Below are 12899 nucleotides of genomic sequence, written 5' to 3' on the forward strand. Positions count from 1 at the left end.
GATTTCCATTCTCAAGGGTTGATTTTTCAGGAAGGTACTTAAATATATTTTACCAAAATGGAACGTCTCCTCCTTGCTAGTTTATATTCTCATGAATATAAAGTAAGGCAATTAATATTAGAAACTGGCAATTGCTTGGACACAGATGACATCTCAGAGTGTAGCTGCATGTAGGTGCTTTAACCAACTTCACTTCTCATAAGAATGGTTGAAGGGACTACACCATTTCAGCTGAAAAATGAACTCCACCTCTTTCTCCCCTCTAGTATGTATTGAGATAGGCTGTAATTTTGCTTTGCTTTTATTTCTTCTGGATGCCTGGCCAGAAATCTATTAGGAGCTGGCCAGTAGACTTATTTTGATTGCCAGGTCACAAGGCAGATTTGGTCTTGTGGCTTTATGTTGAATCCAGTGATTTTAATCCATAGCTGAGAAACTAAATAATCTAGTCAGTAATCTTGGGAAATGGAGCTGGTCCAGTTCTGTGGAGTGGGAGTTATGAATATGGAAAGTGAGTCTCTAGCACAGTGCTGGGATAGGGTTTTACTAAAAGCAGCTCTTCTAAGTACAGCCATGATCAGCAGCCAAAGAATTATTCAGAAATAAAATTCTGATTTCATGTCTGGGTCTTTCAGGGGGACCATTCCAAAATGCTGCCAAATAAAATGTCTTTCAATAAGTGAAGACCATGAGTCAAGACTCAAGACAAAGAAGTACAAAGATAATATATCCCATACAAACCAAGTGTTTTTTTTTTCTGAACAGAACATGAATCAAAATTTACAACTAATAAGTTAAATTAAAGCACAAGTTGTTCTAAAAGTGCTGTTATTGCTTCTCTCTCTTTAAAAGGCTGCTATTTTTCTCATAAAAATAGTAAGTAGTTTAACTTTGTGTCCGTGGACATTTATTAACAAGTAAGGTCCAACATGTCTACGGTTACATAGTCTTAATGTAAAAGAAGCATTTGGCTTAAGTCTCACTAGGGTGCAGGCTGGAGCAGGATTCCTTGGCTTGGGAGCTTGGCATCCTCTAGTGGCCAATTTCAGGAAATTTGGGAGCACAATGCTCAACTGGCATAAACGACTTTAGTGACTTCACCAGAACTACTCCAACTTATGATTTGTTTCAAATAAAAATTGAAATAAAAAGTAATTCATCTTTTAATTAGCCTCAGACTTAACTGTACACTGATCCTTTTTCTTGTATCCAAGGTCTTGCAGTGTATGAGCCTTTACGGTACAGCCTACTGATGCATGCATAAATTGAGTAAACCTCCATCTTCTCTATTTCCATTTATAAATACAGTCTGTATAGTCCAATCCTACATTATCTGCAAAGTCGGTTATAAAAATCGGCCTTCAACATTTCATAGAATCATAGAATGGTTAGAGTTGGAAGGGACCTTACAGATCATCTAGTTCCACCCCCCCTGCCATGGGCAGGGACACTTCCCACTAGACCAGGTTACTCATATCATAGAATCATAGAATCATAGAATTGTTGAGGTTGGAAGGGACATTTAAGATCATCAACCTAACCTGGCAAAACCACTTCTAAACCATGTCCCCAAGTATCACGTCTACCCTTTTTTTAAACACCTCCACAGATGGCAAATCTACAACCTCCCTGGGCAGCCTATTCCAATGTTTAATAACCCTTCCAGTGAAAAATTTTTTCCTAATATCCAATATAAACCTCACCTGACATAACCTGAACCCACTTGAATCTCCATCCAGTCTGGCCTTGAACACTTTGAGTGATGGAGCATTCACAACTTCTCTGGGCAATCTGTTCCAGTGCCTCACCACCCTCATAGTGAAAAATTTCTTCCTGATACCTAATCTAAACTTACCCTCTTCCAGTTTGAAGCCATTACCCCTTGTCCTATCACTACTTGCCCTTGTAAAAAGTCCCTCTCCAGCCTTCTTGTAGGCCCCCTTCAGATACTGGAAGGCTGCTATAAGGTCTCGCTGGAGCCTTCTCTTCTCCAGGCTGAACAACCCCAACTCTCTTAGCCTGTCTTCATAGGAGAGGTGGTTCAGCCCTCTGACCATCTTCGTGGCCCTGCTCTGGACCCACTCTAAGAGCTCCATGTCCTTCTTGTGCTGAGGACTCCAAAGCTGGACGGAGTACTCCAGGAGGGGTCTCATCAGAGCAGAATAGAGGGGCAGAATCACCTCCCTTGACCTGCTGGCCACACTTCTTTTGATGCAGCCCAGGATGCAGTTGGCTTTCTGGGCTGAGAGTGCACATTGCTGGCTCATGTTGAGCATCTCATCCACCAACACTCCCAAGTCCTTCTCCTCAGGGCAGCTCTCAATCCGTTCTCCACCCAGCCTGTATTTCTGCTTGGGATTGCCCTGACCTGTGTGCAGGACCTTGCACTTGGCCTGGTTGAACTTCATGAGGTTGGCACAAGCCCACCTCTCAAGCCTGCTGAGGTTCCTCTGGATGGCATCCCTCCCCTTGAGCCTGTGAACCGCACCACACAGGTTGGTTTCATCAGTAAACTTTCTGAGGGTGCACTCAATCCCACTGCCCATGTCACCAACAAATATGTTAATCAGCACTGGTCCCAGTACTGACCCCTGAGGAATACTGCTCATCACTGGTTTCCACTTGGATATCAACCTGTTGACTGCAACCCTTCAAGTGCGACCATCCAGGCAATTCCTTATCCACTGAGTGATCCATAGCTCAAATCCATGTCTCTCCAATTTAGAGACACAACACTGTAATGCCATCGTAAAAGGCCACCAAATTTGTCAGTCATGATTTGCCCTTAGTGAAGCCATGTTGGCTGGCATGATAAGTCACCTCCTTATCCTCCATGTGCCTTGGCATAGTTTCCAGGAGGATGTGCATGACAAATCTGGGGATTAGTCACTGCATATTTTCATTCATTAATAAGTTACCAGCCAGGGAGGAATTAAAAGCGTGTCTTATCCATAAGTATGTACATACTTGTTTACAAACTACAAGAAGTCTTCTATAGTATATGTCTATGTATATCAGCTGGGATGGTCCCATGTGATGCAATGGAAGACCAGGTAGTATGGATAGCCTCCCTGTGGATGTCCCTGTACTTCTCCAATAAGAATATAGTAAAATTTGAATGGAATCGCTTAGCTAAAGAAGGCAAAACCTCATAAGGAGACATAATAACTGCTTGCAGAACTGTTTTTCTGAAATATCTTTTCAGAGTAGGGGGTTTTTAATGAATCTCTGGATTGCCTGAAAATATGGCAAATGCCAGCCTAACATTATTCTGTAAGAAATTATTGCACTCTGTGCAATTTTTGCTGATAATTACTTGTATTATAAGGAAAGCTACTGATTAACTACATTTTAAAAAATTATCTCCAGTATTAATGGTTAAGACCATTAGAATCTGGTAGGAGTCAATGGGATTCTTCTTATTAGGGATAATAAGTGTTGTCTATGGCCTCTATATATAGATGATCGATTCTACTTTTTGTCTTTGTCACCATCAATTTGGATGGTGACATGACATTAAATCTATACAAGAAAGCTATGATAGCATAATAATGATATCAAGGCTTAATTTTCTTTATTTATTGCAACATCTCTGTGCATGTTAACTTTCAGAGAACTGAGATACAGCAGAAAATTTTTGGACAATATAAATGAATCTACTCTGAGTAGGTGTGCTGATACAACTATTTGTTTAGTTACATTAGCAGACTTCCCAGTATTGACCTGCCTGTAAACTCAAGATAGAAGTTGAGGTAGTTTCATTTTCTTATTCTCTTGCATTAGGTAATCTTCTTTTTGTTTCCTCATTCCAAAACTGAGCATTGCAATCTAAACTAAACAAGGCTTTTCTTCCCCTTCCACAATCATTTGAAGTACTTGAAATACGTATTGATTTTAGGCCCATTATTCTTTCTCCTTTTCACCTTCTCAAAAATACAATTTAAGTCAATGGTTACGTTTATCATGGTTCTTTATGGCTGTAGGAATTTTATGTTACTGGTCTTTTAACAGATTTTTTAACTATTATTTTTAGCTGATGGAAAACGCAGTTTATACTTTTGAGCAGCTGTTCTCTCCAAGTCACCAGGCAGACTCAGCGAAAGTTGCAACAAGCATTGAGAAAGTCAAGCTAAGAGTACTGAAGGTAAATGTTGCAGCATTTGCACAAGAAGACTTTGGGTTCTGCCTTTTCAGAATTTGAGAATATATTTTATGTGAATTTATGTCACTATTTGAAAGAAGATATCTCTTACCATCCAGCTGGAAATACTGATTTGGTGACACTTAACGAAGCTGCTCATTTTGGGGGTAAAACCTAGTTCTGGGCAGACAATTGTAAAAGTATTTACATGTGCAGTCCTTTTAACTGCAATTAAATCAGCTGGAGATGATGCTGTGGATGCGGGTAAATAATTTTTTATTAACTTTATAATTAGCCTCCCCTTGAATTCGTGGCTCTCAGAAGAGGCAGCACTGAAATACATGGAGAGAGAAATCAGGGGGCTGTTTCTCACCTAGACAAAAAAAAAAAAAAAAAAAAAAAAAAAAGAAGGGAAAGAGATCCCAGAAAACCAAATTTTAGGGATTTTTTTTATATAAGATGAAATAACCTGCATGGGAATTCAAACCCCTGAGTGCGCCTGTGATGTGGTATCCTTTCGGATTCACCTGTCACCAGTTACAAGTTAACAAGAACCAGTTCCTCCCATGAGTGACCAATAACCCCAAACACATTTCGGCTTGATTCTCTTTTTGTCTGTTTTCACAGCAATACGATTATGACAGCAGCACTATCCGGAAGAAGATATTTCAAGAAGCACTGGTACAGATTACTTTGCCCACAATGCAGAAGACACTGGCTTCAACGTGCAAACCAGTAGGTTTCTGTGACTAAAAAACTCCACACAATAATAAAAGGCAGGGAAGTATTTACACCTTGGCAGTAAATCCTCAACTCTGTAAAGCTGTTTTCTCTCAGGCAGTCGTGCAGAATGGCTACCTGCTTGACCAGATCACACAGATTTGCCAGTGCATGGATTGGGCAGATGTGGAGCACAGGGAAGATTTCAGGAAACAGGGAAACTGTACATGCAGCTTGCTTTCTCAGAGTTGCAGACCTTTGCCCATCCCCATTTCATTTCTTCCTTAGAGATCTGAAGTCCCCTCAAGCTGGACTCCTCTTGACAGCTACAACTGTAGGTTGTGAACTTGTTCTTGTGTTCAGCAGCCCTGCTGCAGGCTGAAATTCAGTCAATGGGAGAGGGCACTTTCCTCTTCAGCAGCACCCCAAGGCATGGCTGTGACTGTACACAACCTCTGCTGACAACCTCCTTCAAAGCCAAATGCCTGCTTGGGCAGCAGGAGCAGGAAGCATACAGGCTGTGCACTTGCTTTCAGTGATTTAAAATGGAAATAATTACATCAACAATCAGGAAACAAACATGCAGAGGCAATCTCTGTTGGCCATAATCATACGGGTAGGTTAGTACTCAGCAAATGTGGCTACCAGAGTTTCGTGGAGGTGTTATCAGTGTGGCTGCACCAGGGGCCAGTTGGAATGCTGTTCACCTTGGCTCAAAACAAACAGTCTGTACCCTTACTGAAGCCCGTGCATATCCTCTTGCATTTTCACAGTACCTACTGAAAGATGACTGCCCTAAGCCATTCCAGCCTCTGTGCCCTTTTGTTTCCTTTGATGTTCATCAGTTCTCAGAGGCTGTAAACTCTCACCCATGGTGTGCTGCTCTTGCTGATGGTTTCCAGCCTGTTTCAGTACCAAAAAAAAGTTTAAAACCAAGTGTTTTGCCAAGTTATGCTTGCGAGTCTTTGAGTATGGATTATTAAAACTTACAACTTTCAAAAATATATTTAAAATCACTCTCTTCTGTATGTCACTCTACTTTCTTTACTATTCCCAAAATAATTGTTTCTTGTAGAGTGGCAGCAGTGTCTTCAAGATGTAGTGTCTACACAGAATGGCAAGCATTTCATCACCTTGAATATATAGATAGAGGGCGGAGTCCCACATCATGTCTCTGTCATACAGGATGGAGGAAGCAGAGGTGGTGCAAACTTTCCACAAACCCTTTCTGTTTAATTTCCCACAAGCCTTTTATGTTTGTGCCTCTGCAGAAAGGAGCAGCCAGCTCTAGAAGCAAATGTGTGGCGCAACTGACATGCCCAGTCAAATCTCGACCTTTTACTTGAAAGCCTCCAAATGTTTGCACCTCTTCTAGATGTGGGCAGAGGTCACTTAATTTATTTTTTATACACCATGAAGCAGCTGCTTACTGATAATGACTCAATTATTGTCTAGACAGCCAAATGCATATAAATCAGTAAGCTGAAAATGCTACACACCTATTAGAAAAACAAAACCAAACCCTCTATCTCCAGTGCTCACCACGGATTTGCCTCCTTGGACAAACAGTGAGTGAGCCATTTCTTCACCAGCAATTTATTTCAGAATTGTTTATGATAGTGCAGATGGCAATGATCTATAGTGCTTTTAAATGTAATTATAGTGCAAGAATACTGTTTGATAAGTGCATAATAAGTTGTGAACATATATAGTTCATTTAGTCATAGTTCAGATAGTTGACCTCAAGAGCCGGCAAGGAGCATTGCAAGACTTGCTAGATGGCATCTCCAAGGTGCTCTGTTGAAGTAGGACTCTCAAAATCTCTCATTTTTATACATCTGTTCCTGTCTTCTCTGTCTGCACAGGAGCTGCAGAAATATGAGCAATTCATTTTTGCTGATTACACTAGTGTGATCCAAGTAGAGAATGTGTATGAAGAGATTTTATATCAGACACTGCTTGAAGAAACCCTGAAAGGTGAGAACATTCTTGAGGTGACAGTAATAACATTTCAGCCATTGGCCGGTGAGCTCTTGCTTCAGAGCTTCCCAGAGTCCCAACCTGGTTGTTTCAGACCCAGGTCCCACTTTCCTGAATATTGGTGGTTACAATGCTACAGTGTTTGGATTCAGCTTAATAAAGATGTGTGGCTGGCCCTAAAACCTGAATTATGGGGCAACTTTATTAAACCTGGGAAATTCAAAGTAATAGCTTGGCACAAGTCTCTTTCTAACAAAATGTGATTATGCCAGCTTCATTTTATCTTGATTCCCTGGGCCAAGGAGTGAAATTATGCTCTTATTTGCAAAGTCTTGGTGATATCTAATGGCAGCAAAAATTAATTTCCCCAAATGAAATGTACTGCTGGATGCAGTTTCCAGTACATCACTAATGCCAGTGCAGTACTCCCTGCAAATCTCTCTGCTTTTGCATCAGAAAACTAAACTGTTCTTGATGGTATATATAAATATATAAAGTACTTGTATCTCTCTGTCTGTCTGTACCCTGGATAAAGAAAGACAAGCTTTTGTATTGCATAATAAGTTTTGATAACTCCTCTTTGGCACTCCTGTTCAAAAATAACAGTATAATAATTAATGTAGTGAGCACGCTTTTATTCATATATTCAGTGTAAATACTTCTGCATTGAAACATTACCTTTGTGCATTGCAGGTCCTCTGGCAGTTTTCTATTACAGCAATGCTTAGGTCACTATTGAAGTTCCATCATTCAAAACAGATAAAATCCCCACCCCAAAAAAAGAAATGTAAACTAAAAGCAAGTCAGAAATGAAACTTTTTTTAATATCAAAATGTACAATATTAGAAACTCAGGAAAACACTGTACCTTTTCCAATGTACCTCTGTCAGTCTTTCCAAAACAGTCTGATCTTTCTGTTTTATTTAGTGATAAAAGAAGCTGCCATTATGAAGAAGCACAACCTCTTTGAAGATAACTTGAATTTGCCCTGTGAAAGTGTGTCCAGCTTAACAGACCTGAAGACCCCTTCAGGATCAGCACAAACCACTCCTGCGAAGAAGCCTTCCTCTGCCCGAGCCGAGATGTCAGACACTGAAACACAAAGTGACGAAACACTCATTGTGACAGGAAAAATTTCTTGGGAGAAGGATGCTGATGATAGAAAGTCATCAGACAAAGAGGCAGTCACTTCTGTTTATACAGCTGGTGATCAGGAAAGCAAAAGTGAAGAAGTGGTCCCTACAGACATTGGTGAAAAACAGGAGTCTCTTTCAGCTACTCTTACAAAACAAGAAATTGCAGAGGAAAAAAGCGCTTTGCAGAATGAAGACACAGTGAAAGCAGAGTGTGTAGTGAACACTGAGAAAGAGCTTAAGACACAACAAGAAGCTGTGGAGGAAAAAGTAGCTTCTGGGGCTGAAACTGGAATGAAAGATTTTAGAGGCAGCCCTGAAAAAGAACTTCAGGTACATGATGGAGCAGTGGAGGAAAAGGTAACTTCTGAGAGTCAACTGGCAACAGATGCTGAGTTTGTTGGTGGCTCTGAAAAAGAAAGCAAAGAACAGAAAGAAGTTTCTGAGATAAAGCTGACTTCCCCACGTGATAATGTAGCAGAAGCAGAGATTTTAAGAAATGCTGAAAACAAAATCAAGGTAGAAAAAGAAATTATGGAAAAATTATCTCAGAGTGAAAATGCAGTAGGAACAGGGTTTGAAGAGGATAGTAGAAAAGAAAGTGATGACCAAGGAGCAAGTACTGAGACAAGGGTTATTTCCCAGAATGAAAACACAGGGAATGGAGGGTTTGGGGATAATCTTGAAAAAGAAAGCAAGTCAGAAGAAAAGAATTTTAAATCCCCTGATGATGTGAATGAGATAAGGAGTTTGCTGATGGTAACGGTTGAGATACCAGCAGATACTCCACCTGAGAACATAAAGGAGATTTGTGAAGGTGAGATATTAAAGTTTCAAGAGCACAATAAAGGGAATGATGAGATGAGTGAAATGGCTGCAACAGAAATTCAAGAGAGCCAGACGATGATGAATAAAGATGCAGCTGAATGCGCAGAGTTCAAGGAGGACCAGACATCTTCATCTAGTTTAGGGACAGATGGTATGAATTTAGTCAATGTGTCTGAGGGGGCCTGCAATATGGCACAAGCAGAATGGCTGGTGGAAAGCTCAGGTACACCTCAGGAGGCAAAGGCAGAGGTGGAGATCAAGCAAAGCGTTTGGTACACAGGTGTGGGAAGCTGCGAAAGTGATAGATTGCAGCCAGAGGAACACACTGAAAATGTGTCTGAAGGCAAAACATTAGATGGGGAGGAAGGACAAGCAGGGAACAGCCATGCTATCCCATTGGAGATAGGGACTGAGAGCTTTTTTTATAATCCTGCTGAAAATGCAGACACAACACAAGTGCCCATTTTGGATACAGAAAACCCAAGAACAGGACTGCTAGACATGCCATTTTCCTTGGTGCCAGAGCAGGGCGAGGTTAGTGCCATACAGGTCATGGGAGATAAAGAGGCTGTTGAGGGTGAAGGAAAGCCAGAAGATGAATCATCTTCACACGCGGAAATAAAAAGCATGGAAGCAAAAGATATTTTCACAGAAGAAAACAGAAAAGATAGTTATGCACAGCAAAACCCTGAAGAGTAAGAACCGTTTTTCAGCCCAGCCCTGCAGGATTTATTTACTCCAGTAATCCTTGTTTAATTGTGAATACTTACTTGGGTCAGGGCTAGAGGAAATGAGCTTTGTTGTGGTGTTACCAGCTCTTGCAGTCTTAGCACAGATCCCTTCCTATGTGATGGGTGGTAGGTTTCTTTTCGGTTAAAGCCCTCACTTTTTAAAACCAGGTTACTCTTGGGGAATTTTATCTTTCACTTAAAATTTGCTACCTTTTATGGTTATAGAAAAAATCTGAAAATGTGACCACTGAATGCTTCAAAAGCAGCTCTACCCCAACTATAAAGTTATTTTAACAACTTAACTGTTCTTAGTGTTTTAGCAGGTGAGTAGCTCATTATTTTTAAATGCATGGATTTGACAAGTACTGCTATGATTCTTAGGTGGTTGGTACATATGTTGCTATTCAAGGATGCTTTTAGTATTTGCATGCAGTATACAAGAAATAAATAAAACTTTTAGTAGTTAAACAGAACCAAATAGTTAATTTAGTAGGTTGCTCAAAAGCCACTCTATGCAAACTCTGCAAACTGATCACTTAATTATTTTAAAGTTTTGATGGATATTACAGACAAGCAAGTGTTCTGATTTTTTTTTTCTCTTATTGCTATATTTAAAATGGGGAAAATATGGGAGCAGGTTTCTCAGTCCCACTCTGCACTTCTGGGTTATTTAGCCTTCCAGAGCACTTTATGGCAATTTTATTTTGTTTTATTTTATGGAAGGGAAAGATGAGAATGTTTACAAGAACTATAACCATTAGGCAGCATCTTTCTGTTTTACTTCCCACCATAAAATATATTCACTTATGGCTATCTAATACAGAATACTGAGTCCTGCCATTCCCATTCTTACTGACTTAAGTTAGAGTTATCCAGTTCTGTAGGCCTTTTTAGGTGCATAAACTATACCATAAATTGCAATCATTGTGAAATATCATAATCATTGCATATAATTTCTAATACAGATGTTAACTGAAGCAAAAAGAAGCCAAGAGTTATTAATTTGTTCTTAGATTTTGGAGGGCAGAATCACATTTCAGAAGCAATTATTAACATAAGACCTACTGCCTTCATAGCCAGCATATTATGATCCATATCAAATCATGATCTAAGTTGCTTATATGCATTATTTGCATGCACAATTTAAAGACTGTGCACAGAAAAGCTTGGAAATGAAAAACAGTATTTTAATAAATTAGGCTTTAGAGATCAAGACCTCACTTTAGAGGTCAGTTAAGGCACCTTAAAAATTTGGCCTCGTGTTTCAGGCTGTTTGTGAATAAATATAATACAGTACAGGACAGCAAAGATTAATGATAAATACAGTAAGGACTGCAGGATGTATGCCCATAAAGACATGGGAAGAAATAACAAAGTCCTGAGAGCATAATACTTCTTGGCATTTAACTTCAACAAACTGTGCAAAGCCTATTATTTAATGCTATCAAAATATGCTATAATACTAACAGAGAATTGACACTAGAGGAACAGGCAAATATTACTGCATAAGTGAGTAACTGGACCAACTGCAACGTCAGTATTGTAAAATAAATGCAACTCCTCTTTATTCCAGAAGGCATACTATGATGTAGAAACATTAAGGTCACAGATGTTTTCTGTGCAAAATTACTTTGACTCGTTTCTTCTTTATATTTCCTGCAAAAATACTAATTTGTAAAGACACAAACCACTGTCAGCCATTTTTTTTACAAAGTATTAGTTATTTCTAATTGGTACTGAATGTTGACTTTGAATTTATAATGTGTGCTTTACAGTTAAGCAGCAGCAGCCTCTTTTAGCCATGCTAAAATTAAGGGACATAACGTTTTTTTAATACAGTGTTTTGTACAAAAGAGGACTAGCAAGACAGCAACTCTTTGTGAAAAAAAGGCTGCAGGCTCCTACAAAGGCTGTTTATGACTAATATGAATTAGATATGTCTGTACAGAAAGTATTTAGCATAAACATTCCCATCGTAGTAATTCTCGAGTTATTTCTATGGCAAGCTTAGATCTGGGTAATATTTTCCTGTAATATTAAAGAATTGTGGTGTTGAATACAGATGCTCAGCATATTTGTTTTTCACAAGTAGGATGGGAAAAAACGGGGAAGATTTAGCCTGTACACCACCTTGTTCTGCAATTTAAATTGAAGTTCCTCATGGCTAGGGGACTGATTTTTTGCCTTTGTGGATGTTTTCTGTACATTTAGATGTTTGCAAATGGATAGAAAGGAGCATTTTTTTCTTGTCTTTAACCAGACTTGGCTAGAGGCGACAGCAATTTAGAGGTCAGCTATCTGCAAGGTTACACTGGACCACCAATCAAAAATACTACTACTACTACTACTAATCTGCTCATTCAGTAATTTTTGTGGTTTTCTTGGAATTTCCTATGCTTATCTGGAATGGATTATTTCTCTTGTAAGCTGGGAAAAATAACAAATGACTTTTCACAGCCCGGAGGGTTGAGGGCCAGGGGCGCCACGGGGTCTTGAGGGGAGCAAGCTAGGGCCTGTTAACCATGGGGTTGCCAGGTTTAAAGGACAGGATATGAAACACATTGTATCTTGCTTCTAACTTTGTAAAAACGCTTGTAATGAAAATAAAATAAGCTCTTCCCTTCCATCGCTGGGAAGCTGTTTTCTGTGTGTGTGTGTGTGTGTATGCAGCATGTAGTAATTTAATTTGGGGGTTTTGTATTAAAACAACGCACATCAACCGGCTGCCAGAGGGTGAGTGGAGACACTTCCCTGGCGTTTTCCCCGGCCAAGAGCTGCCTTGTGGGCTCACTTAGCCGCTTGGCACCCGCCAGCCGGCTAGAGCCCTCCGTCCCTCTCAACAGCAGCTGGCCGTTTCCCTTCTCCTCAGGGACGGCGAACTGCCGATTCCGGCCGGCGCCCGGTGCACGCCGGGAGTTGTAGTCCGGCACCACCGCGCCTGCGCACCGCCTTCCTCCCGCCCCCTCCCCGCCCCTCTTTTTGTCCACGTCGCCCTCTCGCCCGGCGTGTCACTGCTGTCACGTGGCTCTCCCGCCCTCCCGCCTCGCGGCGCTCCTGCCCCGTTCCTATTGGCCCGGCGGGGCGGCGCGTGCGGGGGGACCCGGAAGTGGCGGACGAGGCGGTTTCCTTGGCTACGCCACAGGAAAGCGGAGGGCCGGTCCCTTCCGCCTGCGCGTCGGCGCTGGGAGCCGCGGTCGCCGCGCCGCGAGGGGCGGGCAGCGGGCGGGATGGGCCGGAGCCGGGCCTAGCGGCAGCGGGCAGGCGGCCGCGGCCATGAGCGGAGCTGTGGGCTGCCAGGGGGGCGGCGGCGACCGGGGGCCCCGCTGGAGGAGGCCGTGGAAGCTCCTGGCCCTTGGCCTGCTCTCC

At 41.3% G+C, this 12899-nt stretch overlaps 1 protein-coding gene across 1 annotated transcript in view; it reads left to right on the forward strand.

The window, feature by feature from the left end:
- NIBAN1 (niban apoptosis regulator 1) overlaps positions 1–12155 on the forward strand; it is a 76442-nt gene extending 64287 nt beyond the window's left edge. Inside the window, exons 11-14 of the mRNA XM_082484263.1 lie at positions 4034–4144; positions 4769–4876; positions 6727–6838; positions 7769–12155. Coding sequence (XP_082340389.1) covers positions 4034–4144; positions 4769–4876; positions 6727–6838; positions 7769–9501 — 2064 coding nt within the window. The 3' untranslated portion in view covers positions 9502–12155. The remainder of the gene's footprint in view (positions 1–4033; positions 4145–4768; positions 4877–6726; positions 6839–7768) is intronic.
- The last annotated feature ends 744 nt before the right edge of the window (positions 12156–12899 follow it).

Source organism: Vanellus vanellus, assembly GCF_965231255.1.
Source record: "Vanellus vanellus genome assembly, chromosome: 5".
NCBI lineage: Eukaryota > Metazoa > Chordata > Aves > Charadriiformes > Charadriidae > Vanellus > Vanellus vanellus.